At 43.1% G+C, this 24,764-nt stretch overlaps 1 protein-coding gene across 1 annotated transcript in view; it reads left to right on the forward strand.

The window, feature by feature from the left end:
• The window catches only part of DIS3L2 (DIS3 like 3'-5' exoribonuclease 2), a 179,158-nt gene that overhangs the window by 56,681 nt on the left and 97,713 nt on the right, over window positions 1–24,764 (forward strand). The window contains exons 7-10 of the mRNA XM_064720694.1: window positions 449–683; window positions 12,835–12,941; window positions 14,130–14,377; window positions 20,974–21,147. Of these exons, the coding sequence (XP_064576764.1) occupies window positions 449–683; window positions 12,835–12,941; window positions 14,130–14,377; window positions 20,974–21,147 (764 nt within the window). The remainder of the gene's footprint in view (window positions 1–448; window positions 684–12,834; window positions 12,942–14,129; window positions 14,378–20,973; window positions 21,148–24,764) is intronic.

The raw sequence follows: 24,764 nt of genomic DNA on the forward strand, positions 1-24,764 counted from the left end.
CTTTGACATGATCCCAGCATTCACTGGAACTGCTTAAGTTTTGGGACATCCCAGGATGATGAGTGTATCTTGGTGAACAATGGTCTAGGCAACCTATTAAATTGTAGTGTATCCTCCTCCCTGCCTGTGTTTACTCCTAACTTCTGCAGAGCTGATTAGAGGCTTGGCAGGAACTGTATGGTTATGCTCTAGATACACTTTGGATACATTATTGTCACAGTTGAGGTATTGCAAAAGCTCTGCCGTTCCACTCTTTATCCTACTGAGGTACCTCTTTTGATTGTGCAATATCTGTGGCTAATTACACAGCAATTGCAGTGCGCCACCAGCCACCCACAATTCATTGTCAGCTCCTTGGGGATGCAAATGAAAAAGGAAAGATAATGTTTTCTTTCTTCAGTCCAGTGATTTAGCTTGCCTCTGTTTTTTTAATCCCCTGTTCCTTCAGGTAATAAAGCCAGATGGTAGTGACAAAGAAACAGAAGTCACACATGAATCAGACGTCCCTGAGGACATGCTGGGGACTTGCGTTCCACAAGAGACAGCGAAAGGCGATGCTCAAAGTCCGGATGTCATTATAGAAGCTCAATTTGATGATAATGATGCAGAGCATGGACAAGACCACTTGCAGGATATGTTGACTGATGACATTAAGAAACTTTCCCTGGATACTGGTGAAAAGGGTGAGTAGATCAAGTTGCTGATTTTAGGCCTTTATTTGAGCCAACCGTTGAAGTGTTACTTGGTTGCCTCACTTTGCTGCAAGATATAAAATACAGGCATAAAAGCTTAATGCCTTATCACTTCTATCCCTTTCTGCTAAACTGTCTTCATGGTTTTGAATGGATATTAATGGCTGGAGTTTATGTAGCTTTGATTGATGCAAAGTAAATCTGCGAAACAGAAGTCACACCTTTAGATTTGCAATTCTTGGGGCTGTCTGGGGACTGCTGGTAGCTGTTCAATTCAAGATGCTGCTGTAGCGGTTTCCTTCCTTGCAGCTTGGCTGGGCAATCTCTGTGTCTCAGTTTGGGGATAAGAATATATTTCCTTGGGGGCAGTTAAGTTTGTTGCTGTTTTCAAACAGTTGAGTTATGAGCAACTTAAAGATTTGGTCTGTTTAAAAAGAAAATTGCACTAAAACCTAAAGCCAATTATGCGATCTGTTTTGAAGGCAAACCTATTTTATTCTGAATCTGAATTCCATCCAAACCATCAAGTGTTGCTTAGGGCAAAATAAAATAGGCTCCCCTGTCCCAAAACTAATGCTTATGCAGCGCTTTGCATGTCCTTTCTAGTATTAAATCCCTTCCTGAAGAGCTGCGTGTTGAAAGGATTCTCACAATTGGCACATTTAACGTGCCGTGTAAGGTTTGCCAAGGCAGATATTCTGGTGTCTTCCTTTTGCTTGCCCCAGTTGTCCAGAAGAGGTGGCAGTAACTCAGAACCAAGTAAGTTGTTGGACTCTGACAAATCTTGGTGGTGGTTATAAAGCTGTCCCATTTAATACCTCGTGTTTTCCTGAGATATTTGAAGATGCACAGACCCCTGCCAGTACTATTGGTAGACTTCCATTTTTCACACCCATCTGTTAATAAAACAGGAAATAACATTTGAATGGAAGTGTTGTAGTTTTTATGACAAAGCATTGGTTTCACCTCATGAGGGACCTGCCACCTTACCAGTTTGTGATGCTGTTTCCTTCTGGGTATCTCCACTGTTGAGTTCCTGCCAAGGCACATGAACCAACTCATGTCTTGTTCCATTCCTTTCCAGGATACAAGTTGATTTGGGAGTTACTCATCTTGTCTGTGGATGTTGTACACAGGTGGTTTTTAACACCAGCTGTTTTGCAGTCTATTGCAGCTGCAGACCACTGGGCAGCTTTGACTCAACAATTCTCCTGAGTCACATGTTGTGTCTGTTGCATCTTTGTTGCTTCTGACAGCAGTGCCAAATTAAACATTGTAGAAGTACATTCTAGTTTGATACCAGCATCTAAAATAAATACAGGCTTGAGCCAGTATTTTACATTAGTTGTGTGATTGTTCTTTAGTTTAAAGAGTTGATGAGAGTTATTTTTTTTTTTTGGTGCATCATAGTTCCTCGAGATGCTCTGGAGTGACCTGTGTTGGAAGCTCTCAAATCATCTCTCAAAATCTGTGCCATCTGAGAGAGTTTTGCCATTTGATTTTGTCTTTGGAGAATATTTGTGGGACAAATCTGAGATCAGCTTATTGTCTGCACAGTTGAAATCCAACTTTTCCACTGCAGTTGCCTAAGCCAACTGTTTTCTTTTGTTTTCAAGGTCTTTCCATGTTGATGCTTAACAAGCTTTGTGGCTGGTGTGGATGTGCCAGTTAGAATTCTGCTGAATTTGTGTTTTGCTATCACCTCTTTTAATATTTACTTCAGCTTCTTTGGCCATATAACCCATATGGAGTTTTCCCTACTTTCTTCTTTCTCTGCATTTTAATACCATCCCTTTTTTATACCTATAAAGTTTACGATGCTGATTTTTCTGAAGGTGTTTTTGAGTAGTTGATGATTGCTTTGGCTTGTTTCCTGTCCTTCATACAATTTCTCATATCATCACTTATCCAGATTTTCAGTCTTGTCTGGAAAACAGCTATAGTTATTCTAGCATCACTGATAACTGTCATGAAAGAAAAGAAAAAATCCTGGCAAATTCAGCTTCCACAGGTGTGGCTCAAAAAGCTTTTTAAAAAGCACTAAAAATACACTTTTTCAAGGTAGAACTGAACCTCAGAGGGTAAAATCAGTTGGACTTCCTAAGGCCATGCACTGGAAGGTGGTGCTGGTGTTGGAGGTGGAGAGCACTGCAGGTTTGGGCTGTGGTGAGTGCAGGTGCCCTTGGGCCTCTCCTGGGAGAGTGGCTTGGCTGCTGCTGCTGCTGCACTTCCTGCATGTGAGCCTTTTCTTTCATGTTACAGCCCTTCTGCTGGAAACACCTTCTGCTGTAAGGCAGGATGGAAGTTGGGATTCACAGGGGGATTTCTTCCTGGCCCACCAAACTCAGTGCTTCACTTCCTTCTTCCCTGAGAGCATTGATTTGCAGGGCTTATCGCACAGTCCCATTGCATGGCCTTATGCATGGAAGGGAGCAGGAGGAATTTTCTGTGGCCAGCACAAGTCTTAAATGAACACTTGTGATGGGCTTTCTTCCTTTTTTGGAAGGGTTTTTGGAAGGTTTCAAACTGGCCAAAGATTCTATCAAAGATAATATATTAATGAAGCAAAATCAAGAAACAGTCTGTCATGTTCTCATGTGCACTTATGGTATGTATTTGCTTACATACATGTGTGTGTATGTGTATATTTATAAAAAGATCCATATATATAAGACCTACCCAAAATTCAAACTAAATAAAAAACCCACAAGATTTTTGGAGGTGAAAAATATTCATAACTACTGTAATGGAATCTAAAGGACATTTTACTTATTCTGGGCAAAAAAACCAGAGCAAGGTTGACGCTGTGCTCAAATCTTTGTTCACGAACACAAGCCCTGCAGTTTTCTGCTCTCAATTGCAAGATGTCTTTTGTCCTTCCCGATGCAGGAGTAGGATTGCACAATGTCTCTGCTGGCTCATCTGTTCTGATGCCCATGGTCAGAATGAACCATGAAGAATAAAAGTAGACGTGTCATTCGAATAAGAGCACTGTGGGAGCGCAGACTGTTTTGATGTTTTTTCTTCCTTGGCCTGTCTCCTGTCCCTTCTCACGGCTCTGTTCCTCTTCAGAGCACAGTCACCCTCTCCATCTCCAGTTACACGCTGGGGCAAAGAATTTTGGGGTTGGCCCTCGCTGTCAGAAGCTCTGAAGCGTGAAACATTGTGTACACTGATTATGGCCTAGATTTGAGGGACTGAATTTCCCTGAAGTCATTGTACCTTGGATTTCCTGTGCCTCTGTGGGGCTTAGGGCAAGCTGGTAGAAATTGTTATTATGCACAAGTCTGCAGCCTTAGACTCAGATGTTGAATCTGACTTCACTAAGTGCTGCTGTTATGAGAGCTGTGCTTCCTGCCTTTCTATTCCTGAGTCCCCAGAAGGGATGGGATAAGCAAGAGGGAAGTCCATGGAAGTGAAGAGACCATTGCATTCAGCCTCATTCTCAGCCCATGTACTTTCTTGTGCTCATAAAAGTGAGTCAGTCTTGCTATGCTCAAGGATATTTAAATAGAAATTCATAATTGGTTTCACTCTGCCAGAAGATGTCCTGGTCAAATGAGTTTGTTCTGCTTATCTGGACTTTTCTTGCAAAGAGTTGGGGTTAAAGATCATCTTCAAAAAGTCCTTAGTTGAGGAAGTGACAGCCATTCTCCTCTCCAGCACCTGGTTCTACACAAAGACCAATACTGTCCTGTTCCACAGTTAAATTGCCTCAATGTTAATGTTGGTATTTGGTCTTGCAAAGTTGAAAATATCTTTTTCTCTTGCATTTTCAGATGTATTTCCAAAGTGTAGACATCTATATGCTGAACAAACTTTTTGCTTTTTTTTCCCTTAAAAAGACAGTAAGAATGAGCACCCTGAATAAAGTTTCTCAGCTTCCTTAGTAGTGTCCTTCAAACCCTTTTTGGGATTTCTGTTCCCTACTGAAATGTGGCAAGAGAACAAGGCAATAGCATCCTGGCAGTATCTGAATCACCAGTGTGTACACAGAAAAAATTCATTCCCTGTAGTGCTTTGGTACTGACATGCAAGTCCTCTGTGTTGTACCCTGAGACCTCAGGTTACCCTGTGTTACTACTGTCCACAGAACTCATTTACCAGTCAAAATAACCTTTGTCAGGTCTGTAATTCTTAATCCTCATTCACATTGACCACTGCAAAGGAGGTCATGTAACTTTTATCACTTACTGCTGACCTAGAATATATTACTTCTGTGACTTTTCACTGCAGTGAAAGGATTTTCTTTATATTCCATTTCAATATGTAATAAAAATTGGAAACTCTGTATCTCCCAACCTGGGAAAAGTGCAAAATGTTCTGTACAGAATAGTTTATGATACTGTATCCCTACACAGACTGTGAGTCATTTGAGTTTCCTACAAATGTGAGCTGTCTCTTGTTAAATATTGGAATCAGATTTCTCTGATAAAGAAACATCAGAAATTGACCAGTAGCAGCTACTTGCACTCATGAGAATGGCAGCTGTTCTCATAAAAGTGCCTCAGCCCTTCTTTAGCGAAATGATATTCAAATAAAAGTTTGTAAAGCAGTGTCACTATGCCAGAAGCTATCCTTGTCAAACTCGTTTGCTCAGCTTTTTTCAACTCTTCTCACGGGAGATCTTACTCCACCAGATACACAAAATATCCTGCTTCCCACGGGGGTGGAAGTCATCAAGCTGGTGGACTGGCTGCCCTGGCGGCAATCAGAGAGTTGTGTTTGTTCAGGATTTCCACTTACACCTACCCTGCTGCAAATCAGAGCTTGGATATGTGAATGTCTGAAGCTTTCTCATTGCCTTGACGTAATGAAGTTTGAACAGAAATAGCTCATTTACAGGCAGAGCAGGCTCACAATGAACTGAGTAACCAATGGATAATGGGTAGGGTCAACAGAATTTGGAAGCTGCTGCAGAATTTGCTCATGTCTCCCTGTCCAGCATTCAGCAGGTGGAGAGGTCAATCTTTACCAAATCAAATGTGACTGTCAGTCTCTAGTAGTCCTGATAAGATCAGAAATGATAACCTAAAATTACTTGGTGTCCACTTGGTGTCCCCTGTACTGCTGCTGACTGGAGGCTGTATTTTGAGTATTTCAGTATTGCTTGACTTAACTGAAATGATGGTGTTTGGTAAGTTCACTGTATGGTTGTGTAATAATGGCATCAAGCCTTTCTTTTCTCCAGATGATGTTCTAGGGTTAGTGCTTAGAAGGGTTTTTGGATCTTTCTAGCAAAATAGAAAAACGTATTTATAATGCAGAGTTTAGTCTCTGTTTTGCACTTCTGCACTTCTCATGCACTTCCATGTCCCCTCTCATGCTTTTGTGTCCTCTCTCTCTCCGTTTAACCTGACAAGGTACCTACTTGCCTTTTGTGCCTTCTTCTGCCACCTGGGGTCCTGCAGTTACCAATGTCTCCTATTGGCCCAGGCAGAGTTCAGAGAGTTACTGCTGTTCCTCTCCTTGGCCAGGTCTGGTAAATGAAATTATGGTGACAAAAATCTGGATTACGTGCTGAAGCTCTGCTCTGCTCAGGCTCACCCTTTCAGTTTAGCAGCCATGAAGTCTGGCATATTTGGAGTCCCCCAACCTCACTGGCTGCTGGAAGGAACAAGTGTTCTTCTCTCTCCTCTGCAGAGGCTCTGTTCACTCTGAGTGCTTTTAAGGAGCTTCACTGTTCTTTCCTAGCCTGCAGCCTTCTGGAGATGGATCATCTCCACTGCATAGCTCTTAAAATTTCTAGGCCACAGCAGAGCGAAAGCTCACCAGGAAATCTTCTCAGTTACATGGCTTTTAATAGAAATCCTTGAGGTGGAACTGTCAAAAATCGGATCAGTTTCACTCTGCTGAAGCCTGGAAAGCCAGCAGAGAAGCTGGAGCAGTTTCAGCTGCTCGAGACAGCTCTGTATTAGCTTATCCTAAGTTCATGTTTATGGCTCTCTGGATGTAGCTCTTCTGGTTGTTGCTATAACTTTTCTTAAATGACAGCATACATTTCTAGCAGAATAAACAGTATAGCAATTGAGGAGAAGTGTTCTACTGGTATTGAACAAATTGGGCTTTATGGTTGCATTGATTAAGTGCTATGGGCTGAAAAAGCTCCAGTTATTCTTCTGTTGTAAAGCTGAAGCCTTGCAATGGAAGTTAATGTTGGGAAAGTTCCTTTCACTGTTCTTCCCTAGCAAGTTATCTTGACCCCTAAATAACTTTTTAAGTACTGGAAAAAATAAATTACTTAGGCAATTAGGTAACAGGAATTAGATTAAGTTCAGCATATTACCATATGTTCCTGAGTTCACCTATGTTTCTCCTTTGAGTTACATGTTTAGGTCAAGTGAATGAGAGGGCATGATACTGAGAGTGAATGGTGGGTGTGGAGATAAACAGAGTATGGTCATTGTTACAGCAAGATTTCCAGGATGAAGCAGATTAGGATTCGTTCAGCTAACATATTTTCCATGAACTAGTAATATTGGACACACAGACTTCAGGAACAAATGCACCTGCAGGAAGGAAGAACATTAAGTAAATAGGCAAAATACTCAATGGAATTCTTTTTGTAACATTTTAATTTTGCTTGTTATCAGTGTAAGTGAACTGTATTTCTGTAGGCTGCAGCACCCCCTGAATTTTTGTAGGTTTAATTCTGTTGCCATAAGGCTTCCAACCCCTCTGCTGACTGAGTGCTTCTCAAGGACATGGGAGGGCCAGGAGGTCTGTGCAGCCATGCTGTGGTTGTAGCAGTGTTTCTGTGATCTATCTGCTGGGCTAGAAGGCAGCTTCCCAGAATTATGTCTGTCTTTGCTGTGCATCAGACTTGGAGGGTTCTAAGGAAAAGTGACACTCTTGTCTCATTTTTCTGCCATCTCCTCCATCCCTCCTTGTGGAGGTGGCTAAATATAAGTAAATAATTACATGCTTGGCTGCCTTGCATGTCTGAGGAAGCCAGCTGTACTCACCTCTTCACATTGCCTTTGCTGTGCTATTGCAGATCCTTGTCTGTGTTCTGCACATCTGTTATTAAGCCTTTCTTCTCCCTCTCTGAGGGTCTCTTCCTGCCTGTGCATCTCCAAAAATCTTGATGCTAGTCATCTGAGTCTCCCAGTCCTCCCTTCAGTGTGCCCTTGGGCAGGCAGGTGTGCGTGCTCAGGTGCTAAGACATGAACAGCTGTGGCAGGGTGAGTTTGCTTAAATGAGTATTCAAAAATAAACATCTCTGAGGAGGTTAGTCCTGTTCACTAGACTCAATGAGACAGCTCAGGAGTGCTGCATGGTTTGGAACTGCTTTGCTTCTTACTGCAGAGCCCTCTTCCATTGCTCATGGGAGCTGTTAGGCTGATTTTGGACAGGCAGCATGTGTTAAATTCCAAGGCTGTTGGCTTAAGTCTTGTTGCAGTGAAATATCTGTCTTTCCTCTATCACAGGTGGAAGGCTCTGGGTGGGGAGGTATAAATACAAAGTCCTGCTTTTTCTGTGATACTTTGCTAGGTGATCCTACTTACAGGGTGTTTAAAATAGATACCAGTTTTGGATTGTACCTGGTACCAAGTAAAACTGCACTTTTCTTCTTCCCTACCTTTTGGTAGGTTTGTGTTCTGAAGAAAAAAACAGTTCTGTGCCAAGAAACCATCAATTGCAGAATATGAGGAGTCCTTGTACTTTCTTGTAAATAGCAACATTTCCTTCTTTTTATGCCTAAAAATTAAGATTGTAGCAGAATAGTGTAGCTCAGAGCAAATCTCTGGGTATGCATGTATCACTTTTGGATTGAAGGGAGTATCATTTCCTAGTGCCTGTTGTGTGCTGATATAGACAGAATTGCAAAAACACATCCTTTGTGCCTGTGACACAAGTGTCAGGAGATATTTATAATAAATCAGTCTGTTTTACACCACTCAGGTGTTTGGTACTAAAACATAATATCCTGAAGGCTGTGCCTTGAAGCAGAGATCAGAGAATCTGAGTGCTGTTGCTTCATTAGTAAGTAGTTGGCTTTGCCACTGGAAGGTTTACAGCTCTGCTGGTATCTGAGCACTGAGCTGAAGAACAGTATTTTCTGATGGGACTCTTAAATACTCCCATGTAGAGTAACCCTACTTCTCAAGTACATTTTTTTTCTAGCTGAAGTAGCAAACATTGAAGTATTTTCTTAAAAAACTTGGCTTTTTCCATTCAGGGAGGGAGATTTTTTTTTTCAGTAAGTTGTGTTTGAGATCTGAAACTATGATATATTTTCATTTGCAAGTGGATATTGCATCTTTAATTGTATTCTTTTTGGACAGAATTGCAAATTTCCACAGTGACCAATGCAAACCTAGTGAAAATAATTTTGGATCTGTCATAAGGAATTAGAATTCTAGTCTGATGATTTTTGGTCCACTTTGGCCACCTTTTAATGTGATGGTAATTGATTTGTAGAAGGAAATCTGGGGGGCTTTTAAAAAAAGTAATGTTTGACCTAGGAATGCCTGTCAGGCAAATCTAAGTGTGTATTGAAGCTGCCTAAATGGATCTCTTACAGAGGGAGGCAAATTCCAAGTGTCCTGGATCTGTTCATTGGTAATAACATAACTAATTTGAGTTGCTTTTTGTGTCTAGTGCCTATTTTTTTTTAAGTAAGGCTATTACAGTTTTGGTTTGTCAGATAATCGCTGAAAGGAAAACACTGAGATTATAATGCAGTTTCACTGGATCCTGGTTGCCGAAGTGTGTTTTCTCTGTAAGATAAGCTTATGAAGTACTGCCCAAGCTAACATAGTAAATCTTTCTCAGAAAACATGTCTTTGCCTAGGGTGGAAATATTGAATGGTCATTGGATAACCACTGCAGTAAAGGGGTCAGAATAATTCATTTTTAGCTTGGCATATTGCAAGGAGTTTCTTCCCACCTTCCCAGCACAAAATCCTGCTCCTCTCACAAGTTATCCCTCCTTTAGGATTGCCTCCATGCCTCTGCCCTGTTGTGGGAGATGTTTGTATCTCCCAGCTGAGTTTTTCTAGACCATCAGTCTCTAGTGATCAGCCCCACTGAAGGAGAGGAGGATGTGTAATGAGGGAGAGGGACTGTCAGAGATGTATTCAGGTTTCATACTCTGGTGGCAGATTATTGCTGCTGTGACTGAGATTCCTGTGCAGCACTTTGACAATTGAGACAATTGAGCCAGGTGGGCATTGGGTCTGGGTAGTTGTCTCTTCTGAGCTGAAGGTTTTGTCAGGGGATTCCTCGTGGCTGATGCTTTGTTGCTGTAGACCCCTGAGCAGTAGATGTAGCCCTGATATCAACAGAATTTTGACTTCAAAAGGAGCAGCTACAAGCTATAGGGAAGTCTACATCTCTTAGCTCCAGGAATAGAGAGTTCCTCATGTCTCTTCTTCCCTGTCCTTTGTTTCAGGAGCATTTGCCCTTAGTAAATGTGTGTGATGGTATTTAAGATACTGAAGTTGGTTAAAAAAGAGGGGTAAGAAGAAGTAGATGGCTGGGATTAGCTTCCTTTTTTCTTGCTGTTGATGAAGTAATTGTAGACCCCAGACTCTGCCTGCTGGAGTCTCATAATCCCAGGATTTTTTGGGAGGAGTGCTGAAATTGGAGAGACCACTGAAGAAGACACTTTCCAGCCAGCCAGAGGGCTCTGGTTGATGCTGGCCATGAAGGAAAAGGCAAGTCCTATCATCTGCCATGGTGGGAATTTGGGTGCTTTCTGATGCCTGTACTGGGTTCACATGAGGCTTGTCATCAGCAGGAAGGGGGGCAGTGCCCCAGCCCAGGCCCAGGAAAGCCTGGCCACACATTTGCTGTTCTCCTGTGACAGCTGCATCCTGGTGCTCCTGTGCTTTTGCATGTGTGCATGTGTGACTTCCCCAGGACACCCCTGCTGCCTTCTTTTCACCAGAGAAAAGTGCTTCAGTGGAAATGTCTAAGTGACTTTCTGGGGAGATGGGCATTGGAAGGATAAGTGGAAAAAAGACAGTGCTAACAAGGACATGTTCCTCACATGACTCTGGGTGTGAGGACTCTGCTTTTTTCCTTTTTGCCTGCTGAACCTTGAGTCACTGCTGCTGTTCTGCTACGCTGGGAGAGCAGTGAATGCAGCTCTTGCTTTTTCCAAAACACGTTTAGTTCTGGTTTCTCTTCCCACCAGTATGTGCTGTTCCTTGGGGAGGGTTCACTGCAGTTAAGCCCTGGGCTTGTGGCAGGTGTGCCTGGAGGCATGGCCTTTGGAAGGCTCCCAACTTCCCTGTGTCCTCTGCCCTGTCCAGTTTTCCTCTGTTCCAGATCATTTTGTTCTTTGCCCAGGCTGTCGTTATGATTGACACACCATAAACTGATCGCTTGAAAATTTATAAGAAAACAAAATGGCTCCTGGCTTTCATTCTTTGCTAAATGATTGCCTGGTATGACCTTTAGCTGGCAGAAACCTTAGAGGAGGCAAGCAAATCAGGTAACCTTGGTATTCCCCACTTTTTAACTGCTTACAATTTTACAAGCAATTTTTTCCCCTACCTTGTTTGTCACCATGAAACTCTGGGTGGTTTTATCCTGTAGTAATGCTGGTTTTGGCAAGTCTGAGTTCATTTCAGTAGAAGTAAATCAGAAATGGTTTTGCAGCTTCTATTATTGGGGCTTTTATAAGAAAAGTAGATTTTTATTTAAACCCCTGAATACCTGTTCATTCTCCACTCAGCATTGCTAGCAAGTCAGTGAAGATAAAATAAAAGTAAAGTCACTTAGAAAAAGATCTCTGGGGAGAGGAGAGCATATCAGAAGGCAAAGCTGAGGATAATTAGCAGCATATGAGAACCAGAGTGTGTCATTAGAGCAAAGCCTCATTGTCAAGCTGGGGTAACATTGCCTGGAGGCAGTGCAGTGTCCCTCTGTGGGGACACAGCCATCTGTGAACGTGCCCTGGTGGTGGTGGGGCACAGCCAAAGCCTTGGGGAAGCTGCTGTCCCACTGCCCCCCTTCCTGAGCGCTGGTGCTGCCACTGGCACTGCTCCATCCCTCATGTCACCAGCAGCCAGCCTGGGGCTCTGTGGGACAGACAGCCCCCATCTGGGGACCAGGGTCTGCGTGTCACCACAGAGCTTCCGCAGCCTTTCTCACACGGGTGAGTGCTGCTGGCCTCCTGCAGCACAGGCTTAGCAAAGCATTGCTTTATCTCGTGTCTTCTAAGGGAAGCAGTGACAGCTGCGTCCCTTGGAACTTGCAGTCGGTGCCACGGTTTCTCTTTAGGAAAGCAAGATTTCTTTTGAACACTCTAGGCCTGATTTTAGCACATGTGCTCAAGATGGATGTGATTACCATACAAATGGAAAAAGCCAGCCATCTCTCTTGAGTAGACAAGAGCACATGGATGCTTCCATCCCAAAAATTTTGGCAGAGCAGTAACCAGAGGCTCTCAGCAGGGATGCAGCTCAAGAACAGCCCAGTCCCAGCCTTCTCCATGGCAAAGATCACTTTGGATGTTTGTAAACATCAAATGCCAGCGATATGTAGCAGATGCTCCCAAACTCACATACCTGAATATTTGAAAATTTCAAACTAGAAATTAGTTGACACTTGATTTTAATATTATCAGCATCTGGTCCAGAGATCTCAGGGGAAGGAAGCTCTTGGTCATATGTAGTGATTACTTCTATAAGGCTTTTCACAGTTTAAGAGGGTCAGCTTAGTAGATATGATTTCAGTTTCAAAGATAAGCACACATTTTATAACCCTGCATAATGTTTTTAAAGGAAATTAAATATTAAATGAATGTATGTAGGAAAGGACTGTTTATGTAATGTTAATGACTCCAACTAAGAAACGCCACAAAATTCTTAGCCCTTAGTATTTAATAAACAGAACTTGTTTCTACCACTTTGTCTGTTATGACTGATATAGTCCTCCTTTCAAAGTTGGGATTTATTTTGATTTTTGTTGTTTTTCAGCACATCTGCACAGTAAGTGAACACGTATCTGCTGTCTGTTGTAGTTCAGAGAAATAATTACTTCATGCTTGGCAATTCTAACACCTGAGAGATATTTTTCTTTCAAATAAGTCTACTACGTGCATATTGTATTGTACTATAGAGCAAAGGCCCGAGACAAATTTGCCATGGAAATGTGTTGCAATAACTGTTGTGTGTGTTTGGTGCAGGGAAGGCTGCTGGGGTCTCTGGTGTGCAGAGAACAAAGCAAGATGATGGACCCAAGGCCAATGATCCCAGGCTCCTCCCAGATGAGTTTCTTCAAAGGACAGCCAAGGTAAATCCATGAAGAGTGACAAGTAAGCAGGTGTGTGCTCCCAAAGGCTGAAGGAGACCAGGCCTGGCCTCCCTGTAGCCTCTATCTGTTGATCTTTGAGTCTCATTCTCCATTTCAGAGAGAGTAATTGTCTGATCTGATAAAAATCAAGTGACTTGTTATTTTTACCAATTTTCCTAGGTTAAATTCCCTTTGTTTGTCATGCAAAATTACTTAGCAAGATTCAGGAAAAAGATTGGATATTAATATGAGTGTCAGGATATCCAAAGTTGTCAGAATTAATTCTTACAGACTTTGGAAAGGCTGCTAGTACTGTTGATTCAAGATTTGAGTCAATCTCTGAATTTTAAGAGACCAGAAAAGGGCTGCTGGGTCAGACTGGGTCAGGTCTCTTCCACGTCTTGTGCTTTCTCTTGCAGCCTCTGATTCTGGTCCTGTTGTTGGCTGGGCTGCTCTGGTCTCATCCAGTGTGGCAATTCCAGCACTCAGAATTGTGCAGAGGTGCAGCTCCTGAAACCTTCTGGAAGGACTCCTCTGTATAAGCTTAGGAAATCGGCTATAATGTTTCTGTTATCCAGTGATTTATTATGGTCTACAAAAATATAGCCTGGATGAACACCTCTCTGGAACAATTATTTAGTGATATTGTAATTTATTATTCTTTTCAAAGCCATCTTGTATAAAGGTAAAATAACCCCTAACTTCAGAAAGCACAGAGAGAAGGAGAGAACTGCCAAATTCCCAACAGCACATCCTTTCCTGTGGTTAGCATTGGATCTGCCAGCGGCACCGTTTTTGGACTGGCCTGGTCTGTGCTGACTGTTGAAATCACAGGCCGAGAATACAAATGAAAGATTTTACAGGAGTTGCTTGTATTTTGTGGCTAATTCCCTGCATTTGGAAGCATCTGCTTCTTGTCTGGTTTTGTTCTGTAATCAAGAAAATTGCTGTAGAGAACTAGCACTTGGAAAGCACTTAGCTCTTCTATAGCCATGAGCAAGATGGCAAGGAAAATGCATTGTAAATAGGTACTCAGTTAAAAAATGCACACACACACACATACAGGGAAAACAAGATATAGGCCTTGTGACTTTTCCAGTTACTCTGCTGAGCCTTTGGGTATTCTCATTCTGCTAAATAAAGTAAGTTTCTCTGAAGGTATTAATTGTAGAAACTTGCCTCTCCCAGGTGGTGTATATTTTGGAAAAGAAGCATTCTCGAGCAGCTACAGGTTTCATCAAACTTCTGGCTGACAGGAACAGTGAACTCTTCAAGAGGTGTGCCATGTTCTCACCTGTGGACCACAGGGTGCCCAGGGTCTATGTGCCCTTGGCTGATTGCCCTGCAGACTTTGTGAGCAAGCCTGAGGCCTATTCCCAGATGCTCTTCATCTGTCGCATCGTGGACTGGAAGGAAGACAGCAACTTTGCATCAGGGTATGTGGCTGCCATCAGAACTAGAGATGACTCACGTTTCTAGTTGGAATTTTTGTTTTCACTTAATTTGTTACAAACTGGAGAGGCAAAAATCTGTTAACAAGCTGCTTATCTTGTGTCTCTCTGGTGGATAAATTCTTTTGGGATGAAGGGCAGCTCATCATTAGTTAATCTCATAAATGCTAAGTTCCTCGAGTGCTTGCTTCACAGCATTGATGAGTGCATGGTCCAGGGGGAGCACACGTGCTCAGCCTGACCAGCACAAGCACCATGGGGTGCTGGCAGCCTTTCTGTCTTTCCTCCCTGTGTGGAAGAGTAGTACACAGTGTGCAGACATTTCCCTTCTGCCAGGGGAAGATCAGTGGCTGTGAGGCTCATCTTTAGTTTTTACGCCTTTGCTGGTAGGAATTAGAAGGAAGTCACAGATTTTTGTGGTTTTAAAGTTGCATTGGTTCAAGGAGGAATAGTAGAAATCAAGAGAAGATTCATTCCCTCCTGAAGCATGTGAGAAGGGTGTTGTACTCTGTGTGTTTCATCAGGCAGTGTAAAGTCATCACTGTCCAGAGTTCAAATTGCTGGCAGTGTTGTGAAGAAGGAAATTTTAAGCCAGTGCTACACAAATGGCCTATGCTGGGCTGAATCCAGACTGCAAGTTTATTTTGCTTCTCCATGAAGAAGATAATGGTTTTCAGCATTTTCACTTTTTTCTTTGGAATTGCTGTAGGGTGACAAACTCCCATCTGGAGTGGCCACACTGTTTCTATTGGATGGGTCTCAATAAAAAATGGAGGATGTTGGTCAATCTATTCAGTTATCTTGGGAATACTTAGTAGTCCTGGTTTAGTTGGTAATCCAGAGTGGATGACTCTGTGGCCATACTGTGGTCAGATTTTACAGGTGCATCTGGATGTAATCTGGAGCATGTGCAGTAGTGGGAGTTGTTCATAAAGTCCAGTTTTCTCTTCCCCTTGCAAAGCAGTTCTGATGGGGTAGCATAGCTGATGTACAGTATCAGCACTGCAGGTTTGGGAGTCCTCAGCTCAAACTGCTGGTAAAGCTTGAAACTTAGAGAAAACTTTTTTCAGAGTAAGTGCAATGGCACAGATCTATCAGCCCTAGAACTAAGAGTAAGCTAAGCTCAAGTCCCCATTTCACAGAGTTTATCAGTTGCAGCTGATTTGTGTGCCCAGTAATAGAAAGTTTCATGTGTGCTCCTTGGGAGCCACGTGAGCCATGAAATCACTCAGTGTTTCCTAGATAAACTGCAGTGCATGAACTGCAGTGGCCTCCCTTTGAGCCCCACTTAACTTGGGTCTGGCTGTGCTGTGAACTTCACTGAGGATAAGTTTCTTACTTGCAGAGATTTGCTTTGTCTTCTTTGACTCCAACTGAGAAAAGACTGGAGGGTGATTGTAATGCTTGGCTTCTTGTCATGAGCAACCCCCCTTTCAGCAGAAACAGGGGAAGTTCGGAGGATGGGCTAATATATTTTTTATTGGCTAATGTGTGTGTCTTTAGTCTGTACTTCTGACAATATTGGATATTCTCATCTGTCTGGTTTGATGGTTTCCAAGATGTAAAGGGTGTTGTCAGGAAAGAAAATGTCCATGATTGTGTTCATACATAATCGTTTCCTCTGGGAGTTGGTTGCACTTCAGTAAGTGCCTTGTGGAGATGGGAGCATAAAACCTTGGTGACCCCTTTTGTTTTTAGCCATAAGTAACTCTTGTTCAAACACTGAAAGACAAGGAAACCTCTTGAATGTCCCAAAGGATTCTGTTTGCTTTTGGGTTCGTTTTTAAGCTCATTTATAAGCCATGTTGCCTTGTTTATAATGAGTTGTGTTACTGGTCATGGCCCCCCGGAAGGGGAGAAGAGCAGGTGATCTGCAGATTTGTTTTGTGAACTTTTTCGTGCACCCCTTACTTCTGCCCACAAAGTTCCTGATATGCCTTTGGCACCACCACCATGGTTTTGAAGGTGTCTGGACAGAGAGCCTGTTGGTCATTGCCCTGCACTGTCTGCTGGAAGTGGGACAAGGGAAACTCCCTCCAGAGTTGGCAGTCGTGTCCCCTGGATGCCTTGGGTGTTTCTAGGTACTCTGCATCCTGCAGCTGAGCTCTCCCAGACTCATGGTCATGCACCTTCCTCAGCTTTCCTTTTCCCTTGGGAAATTCAGTGCCAGGTTTCCAAGCACAGTTAATGATCCAGATTGGCCTTCACGGTGACCATGTGTGGGTGGAGAAGTGAGATGCCCCTGCCAAGAGTTTGATGGTGGCATTGGCTGCCCAGAGTGTTCACCTGCGCAGGGGCAACCTGAGAGTCCCTGGAGGTCCCTTGGGGAGGGGGGTGCGTTTCTGTGTCATGATTGCCACCTGGTGGTCACCAGCGTGACACTGTCCCCTCCAAAGGCCACCCTGTCACCCCGACTGTGGGGTGGGAAGGAGTGAGCAGGAACTCATGGCTCCAGGTCATGCTGGCCATGCCCTGAGTTGAGCTGCTGTGCTCCCTCCTGCATGTGAAGTGACTTTACCTTGGTAGTGAAATGCTGTATAACTGTACCTGCTTCAGGTAACAGGTAAAGCAAATTAGCTCCAAAACATTCTCCTTTTCCAGAGAAATATTGCAAGTACTGCCATGTACCATTATTTTCTGGGGACTGCTTTCAGTGTTGGAGTCCAGGGTTATTTTGGAGTATTAGTCCAGATGTCTCTGCACTTTTGCAGCTGGTTAAGGTGGAATTCTTTTTTCCCCACATGTGATGATGGATGAGACTATATTAAAAAAACAGCTAATAGAAAAGCATGGAATCACCGACTTCCTCTGTGTCACATTGGCCTTGTGACCATTCTAGCTCAGGGTCTTAGATATTGGTCTGTCAAGGTGACATGATTTGTTCCAGGCTTTTGCAATAAAATGAAATGTTGCAGGGTGTTATTTCACTTGCTGCTGTTTCCAAAGCCACTTGAGTGGCTGGAATTCTTTTATTCTCTGGCATTTTATACCGTTTTTTTTTTTTTTAATTCAAAAGTGTATTTTGTGTGAGGGGTAATACCTTGGGTAGTTCAGTGTAAGGCTCAAGGGAAAAGTCCAATCCTCTCAACAGAGCAGTGTGGCTCTATTGAAAATACACCTTCATGCAGATGGGAGTGTCCCTCAGTAAAGCTTTGTTCCCTTGGCACAAATAACCACTTTGTGGGACAGCCTCATGTGTGTTGGGAGCACCACGCTGCTCCTGGGCTCTGATGGGAATAAAATGAAATGTAATGGCAGCTGCAGGAAGGCAGCTCCATGATGTGGAGCAGGGCTGGACTGTGCTCTCAAGCACTGGGCTTCCATGGCACAGCTCTCTGTCCTTCTGATGCTCAGCCCTCTCACCATCTCCACTGGCACCTGTGGCCTTCCTCAAGCCTATGCAGCTCTGTCTGAGCTCTGGGCCCTGGGCAGTGGGAGCACCTTGGTGGGGCTTCTTCCTTAAGGACTGCTGGCTTATGTGGGGAGTACTCCCCTGCTGCTGAAAGAAACCCTCCATGTAGGATGAGTGTGGACAAATCTGCTCCAGGAGAAACTGAGCGCGGGTGTTATGTTCCCAATGGAAGTTCTTCACTCCAATGTGGGAGCCTGCCTGGCTTTTCAAAGGAAACAAGCCTTATGTAATCTGGCTTTGTCTTTTTGGAGAGTTCTCATCATGTAACCTTTGAATGCACAGGCCAGTTGCAGCTCAGTGGAGTTGAAGTGGAGTGGAGAGAGCTCAAATGTACCTAGAGATTGGTGGCTGAATGATGAGTGTCACCATGAGAGGGAAGATGGCAGCTTGGGCGTGGCTCCTCCCCTGGTGCACATTCTGGCAGGTTAGACTCTGGTGAGTGGGCCCCTTGGAGCAGTTCAGCAATCTTGCAGCTGTGGCTGATTTGGAGAAATAGCCTGTTCTGCCCCAACCATGGCATGCTCCAGTCAGTGCACACTGCACCATGTCTGACATCAGTCCAAGGGTATTCAAGGAATTCAAGGTAATGCTCTGCCATCAGCGTCACAGAAAAGAAATGTTTACGTCTGTAACCATTGTAACTCTTTTTTGCCTTTTGACATTTAAAAAGAAAGGAGATGCACGCAAGCCCAGGGTGTCACAGACACCGTGACTCCTGGGAGCAAACGTCTGAGTACTGCTGGGCCCAGTGCCCCTGGTTGTTTATAAGCCTCTTGAACTATTCTTGCTGCCCTTGGTGGCTGTGGAGCCCCAGGAATGATTTTGCAGCCTGGCTGTTACTCTGGGGCCATCGGTGATCCTATATGCATTACCTTTGATCACATGCTGTCCTGTCAGATTCTGCTCTGATGCAAGTCATCATGCCTTGGTGACTGTAACATGGCCCCAATTAAAGTCAGTTATACACTTTTTATTTCAAGGTACTTGGGAAATGTTCCCTGGAACACTGTAAATCAAATGTTAATTACTATTAAAAAAATATTAGTCCTATATCAAACCTCTGGGTAAACCCCTTATGGTTCGTAATCTAATTTCAGTAAACGGATCAAGAGGAGCATGGGTTTGAGGAGTGAGCTGGAAAGCACTCTGGCACTCAGAGGTGCTTTCCATGGCTTGTCCTGTAGATGTCCAGCTGCCCTCCCAGTGCACTTCCCAGAGCTGCCCTGCCAAGAGAAGGGACACCTAAGACTCAAGACCTTGACATTTCTGCTGGACAGGGAAATGTGTCCTCTCTTTTCCTGCTTTGTTTTTTCCACCCTTGGCAGCGCTGGTGGGTCTGTAGACCCACGGGCTCATCCTTGCTCAGTCCCAGCTCTGCAGCAGACGCTGGAAATGAAGTGGTGATTTCTCTGTTTTATTGTTACTGCTGAGAGAGAGGGAGATAAAACTGATGCCTCATTTATTTACATTAAAATAAGGATTAGACTGGGACCCAGCTGCAGGAACAGAGAATTCAGCCACGATGCCAAATGTGCACGTATTTCTGCCATACAGTTTGTACATAAAATTGAAACAATAAAGGGAAATATCTTTTATCCTTGTTTTCATTTTTATTTTAAAGCTAGACGATGTGAACTCTACAATTTACCACACCATGAAGCGAGCAATCCTTTCCAGCATATTACACAATGTGACAGGTTTATTACACAGCCCTTCCCGTTGTGAAGAAAGAGCTTTGCTCCCATAAAGAAGATGGGCTCGCTTGTGCTGAGAGTTTGGGGTTTGTTCTGTGGGTTTATGGCACATTTGAAGCCTTGAGACTGCCTTGCTTGTCCAAATAACAAGTGCACTGTTTTGGCCCTAATTTAGGAAAGTAATTAGTGTCTGTTCTCACTCATTGGAATTAAAGCAGAAGGATCAATATAATGATTGTGTATTTTATGCAGTGGAAAAACACTTATTAGAGTGGCTGTTTTTGTGCTGTGTTATTACCCCTCTCTTTTGTGTCATATTTTGATGGATTCGCCTTAATTTCAGTTGTAATCTTCTTGGGTCAGGAGCATTATCTCTATTGACTGTAATGTGCATTGGCCTAATGGCAGTATATTAAAAAAATAAAAAGTAATTTAACTCTGTACTGTAGAGCAATTTAAAGGTGAGAAAGGGGACAGGGGGAGCCACTGTGTGACATGGGTTCTCATGGGATATTTGTAATCAGCTGGAGGGGGAACAAATGTCTCGCTCCTTTGGAGTCCTGCTTTGCACAGTGTCCAGAGCTGAGCCTTGTGTGACAGCGGAGCTGTTGGACAGATCCATGCTGGAGCTTGCACTGGAGCAGATGGAAACTTTCTCCAAGCACAATAGAGCAGCAACTTCATCTACGTGTGCAGAGTACTTCATCAAGCACTGTTAGCATGGGGGGGGGGACAATTTCCCCTGTCTGGGACTTGTTTTTAGATCATTGGCTCCCCTCCAGTCAGCTCTGGGGTCAGAGGCTTCTGCTTAGCCATGAGAGGAGGAACAAATGATTGGGAATGCTGAGGTTCTCTAAGGAGCCTGGAAAATGGTTGGAAGGATGATCTGTGGGTGTGTTGAGTGACTCCTGTCAGGGAGGCAGTGTGGGTTCTTCACACTTCTGTCTTCACAGGGCATGTGTTTGCCTGGCAGAGCTGTGTATCCTTTGGGATGGAGAGCAGTGTACTGAGCTCCCTGTGGAGCTCTCTGGTATCTGGTGTGAATCTATTCTTCATTTTTGGTAGTAGAAGTGAGTCACCTTTTTCAGGGGTGAGGAGGGTGAGGAGAGAAGGGAAGGTCTCAAGGCAGCTGGAGCTGCCTGTGTGGATGGCTGTGCTTTTCTTATCCCTGTTGGATGCTTTTTTCTCTAAAATTGGAAACTTTTTACCTTCACAAAAACCTAAGAGTTTAACACATCTATTTCTAATGAGATACACAAAAATTGCCCAAGGTAGTGCCTGGTGAGTGTTTTGTATCCCCAGTAGATGCAATGCATGGTACGGCTTGAATTCCTGCTAAGTCCTGTGCCAAAACTCAGGGAGAAGTGAATGGGTGAAAGATTGTATTTGAGATCTCAGCAGCCTCTCTGCAGGGACAATAACAACATGACAGTAGTAGTTATACACTTAAAAACAGCATCCCTTTCTTTCTGCAGGCAGTTGTGCAAAAGTCTTGGACAGGCCGGAGAGATCGAGCCAGAATCAGAAGGGATCCTGATGGAGTATGGTGTGGATTTCTCTGACTTTTCCCCTGAAGTCCTGGAATGTCTTCCCCAGAACCTGCCCTGGGTTATCTCACCAGAAGAGCTGGCCAAAAGAAGAGATTTAAGGTAACAGCAGAAAGCATGGTCTAACACTCCTTGGGCTGATGCAGGGTTGTTCTATTTTGTTTTGCTTTCATCACATTTTGTAAAGGCACTGACTTTGTAACATGTATCATGTTATACCTTAGCTGTGCTAGAAAGCATAGAAGGAAACTACTTTTGAAAGTACTGACAAACCCAGAAGATCAGTTACTTGGTGAAGTATTTTGTGAGACAGAGAGGCTTTTTCTCAAAAGAACTATTGAAAATTGAAAATTTGGTGTTTGGCACCTAATTTGAAAGTTTTATGATTTTGTCTGGAATGTATTATGCATTTTAGTGGTAGTTTTATAGCAGAGATTTTCTGAATGCTGTTGCTCTGAGATTTGAGACAGATAAAGACTGTCCACCTACCTCACATCAGCCAACCCTGCAATTCAGTGGTGCTCCCAAGCAGCTTTCAGGAACTTCACAGCCTTTTGAGTGGAAGACATTGACATTGCTGGACTACCCAAAACTAGTGGATTTGCTACACTACTAAGTGTCAGATTTTAGAGACATCCTTACTAGAAAAGATTTGAAGACCAAAGAAAAATGATTTGTTTAGAACCTCACTTTGCCATAAAGGATGATGCAGGCAAACAATAAATACATTATTTAGAAGACACAGTGTGTTCTGCTTCCAGCCTTGCTTATGTTGGAGCATCCTGACTCAGTTGGCAGATTCATTGCTGTCTTGTGTAATGCTGAGGTGAAGCAGCCCTAGGAGGCTGATGCCTCTGGAAACTGCACTGGTACAAACACCTGTATTTATGTAGCAAGCTCCTCTTCATTTATCTGTGTTATCTGTGGTATGGACATTAGCAATCTGAGTAGGTAAACTGATAAACTGCAGCTATTTTTATTTCAAGACTGAAAATATATTTGTATCTGTACCTGTACTCCAGGTGTTACTTTGGACCTAATTCTGCTCTGGAGCCTGCAGCTTCCTTACTGTTTCAGCTTTCTGGATTTCCACTGCCATACAGTGGAATAATTCAGTGGAGAATCACACTCCTGGCTGACTAATGCTAACACTGAGATACCAGACTCAGACTGCAGGCTTCAGGTAGCATTAAAAAAAAAAAAAAAGTAGACACTGAACGCTTCTGTTCAGATGTCACTTGAAAGTGCTTATTTTTATATTCTTGACTACAGTTCAGTAGCTTTCTCTGTTTCTTCTGACCGAGTTCTTTTAAGCAAATAAAGAGCTTGACTTGTCTCCAGTCAGACAGTCAGTTTTGGAAACAAATTCCAAGTGCATTTCTTGCTTTTATTGCTGAATTATTACACTGAGACTTATCAAGGTGATAACAGTTCTGCGGTTAAGCCATTTAAATCCCTCTCTGCCCCTTCCTGACCACAGTGCACACTACAAAGTAGATTTCCTTTTGATCCTCTCAAATATAAACATTTAACAGTCAAAATTTTTAAGACAATTATTTGAGCTTAATTTGCTAATCCTTTTAATGTCAACTGCCACACTGCTGACTAACCAGTCTGTGGTCTAAACACATATGGAGATAACATGAGACTTCTAGTTATGGAAAATAAAATACAGATGAGTTTTCCTTGTTGTTTCCTCGCAGAAAGGGGTTTGTCTACCCAGGAAGAAGATGAATTTTATTAGTAAATGCAGTGTGAATTGTAGGGAGGTGGTGTCAGGTAGTTGGAGACCTGGCTGGCATCTCTGATGAGTGAGACCAGAAGACCTTTTTGAGACTATTTTTGACAAGCCCCAAGGTAGCTTGGCCTTAACTTGTTATTAGATATCAGCTTTCATATTGTCAGCAGTAAGTGTGCTGTGGTCTGCACTGTCCTACAAAGGGCCAGTACACACAGGCCAGGATGGTGTCCAGAGGAACACACATAACTTGGGTGTCTGTTCTGGGTGCACATCTGAGTTATTCCTTGTTTCCCAAGGGATCTCACACACCTGCCTCTGTGAGTGCCCATCTTTGCTGTACTTTGTGCATGGTGATCTGTCAGGCTTCCCAGATTACTGTACAGTAGTCTGAGAGTATGATATAAATTCATTACAGTGAAATTAAAACTCATCTTTTCTCCTAAAACAGCTATAACATTTGTAAATACCTCATCTAATTCAGTTTACACATTGCTTGCTTGACTAGAGTAAACACATGTTAGAGTTTAGCTTAAAGTACTTCCACCTCTAGTAAATCCTCTGCAGTTCTGTAATTTAGGGCTGTAAATTTTCTAGTGTAATGTACAAAAGTTGGATTTGGAACTGAGACCCAAAAAATGTCTTGTGTTTTTGTGTGTTTCCTCTTCCTGAGATAACTTTTCCTTGTTTCCTTTCCTCCTCAAAAGGCACTTTGTGTGTTCTGCTGAGCAGTGTCCGAGGTGTGGTCTGGGAGTTTGGAGCATGCAGAGAGCGCCCTGCACCACAGGTGTTTGTCAGTGTGGTTATAGATGCAAGTGAGACAATGTGTTTTCACCAAGCTGCTGAGGCTGGGCAAGAGGGAAAGGCATTTTAACCATGCCATCTTGTAAATATGTTCCTTGATCTTCCTGCAAGTCTCCCAGTTTTACAGGAATCCTGTTCTTGCCATGCATATTCTATTTGGATAGCAAGTGTGATCTCACCTACACAGCCTGTGTAGAATTGCTTCCAAGAGATCATTTTTTTCCTTCACTTCTCCAGTAAAAGCTCACAAAGAAGGGTTTACATAATATTTCAATATTACTTAAGGCAGAAAAGATCCAAATCTTGTGGATGGCTTTGACATGATTTGACTGGCTTAGCACTCCGCTCTGCCACAGTTTTGCCATGGACATCTGTTTCTCACCTGCATGGGTTTATTTGTAAAATTAGACAAGTATTTCACAGGCATTCCCAGCTTACTTGTTTCTAAAGAGCACTCAAAACTTGTAATGAAAAGCACTGGGCAAGTATTAGGTGTTGGCATTGCATCCTGCAGTTGAATTTTAGGGAGAGCAGGAAGGTTCATGAAGTATCAGAATGTGTGGTTGAGGAAACTTCCCTTCCAGAGACTTAAAATATGATAATACAGATAGGACTGGAGCACTCATTTTATTATTCAGGTTGACTGGAGATGGTATTTGTTTCATTAGAAGTTTGAGAAGTGTTTGGTTTCTGCTTTTAGGGAAACTTTGGAGGATTAATGTCATAGAGACAAATGTTGATGGGCGCAAAGTTTCAACCACTTTCCGGTCCTTTCCAGTGTTACAACATGTAATTTTCATTTCCGTGTTTGCTTTGGGACAAAATGTAGCCCCTGAAGAAAAGGGGTAAGGGCAAAGAAGGAAATACAAATTTCAGAGGTGGGTGCAGGAGCTGGGGGCAGAGGGAGGAGGAGGAGGCCATTTGAAGAGGTCTAGCCAGGAATCTAAGAAACCCAAAAGCTATTTCTAAGACTCATTCCAAATGTTTCTAATTTCATTCATATCTTTTTGTTTCCTTTACTGCTTAACTGGGACAAGAAAGTAAAGCCAGGAAAGTCCAATCATAGTGGGAAACAAAAACCTAAATATTGGAGAGAGAAAAAAGGCCTTTTTTGCAAAGCAATTCTGCCTTTTGCTTGTCTCCCATTGTTGGTGTTACTGTGGAAAATGTATAACAT

Source organism: Zonotrichia leucophrys, chromosome 9 (assembly GCF_028769735.1).
Source record: "Zonotrichia leucophrys gambelii isolate GWCS_2022_RI chromosome 9, RI_Zleu_2.0, whole genome shotgun sequence".
Taxonomy (NCBI): Eukaryota; Metazoa; Chordata; class Aves; order Passeriformes; family Passerellidae; genus Zonotrichia; species Zonotrichia leucophrys.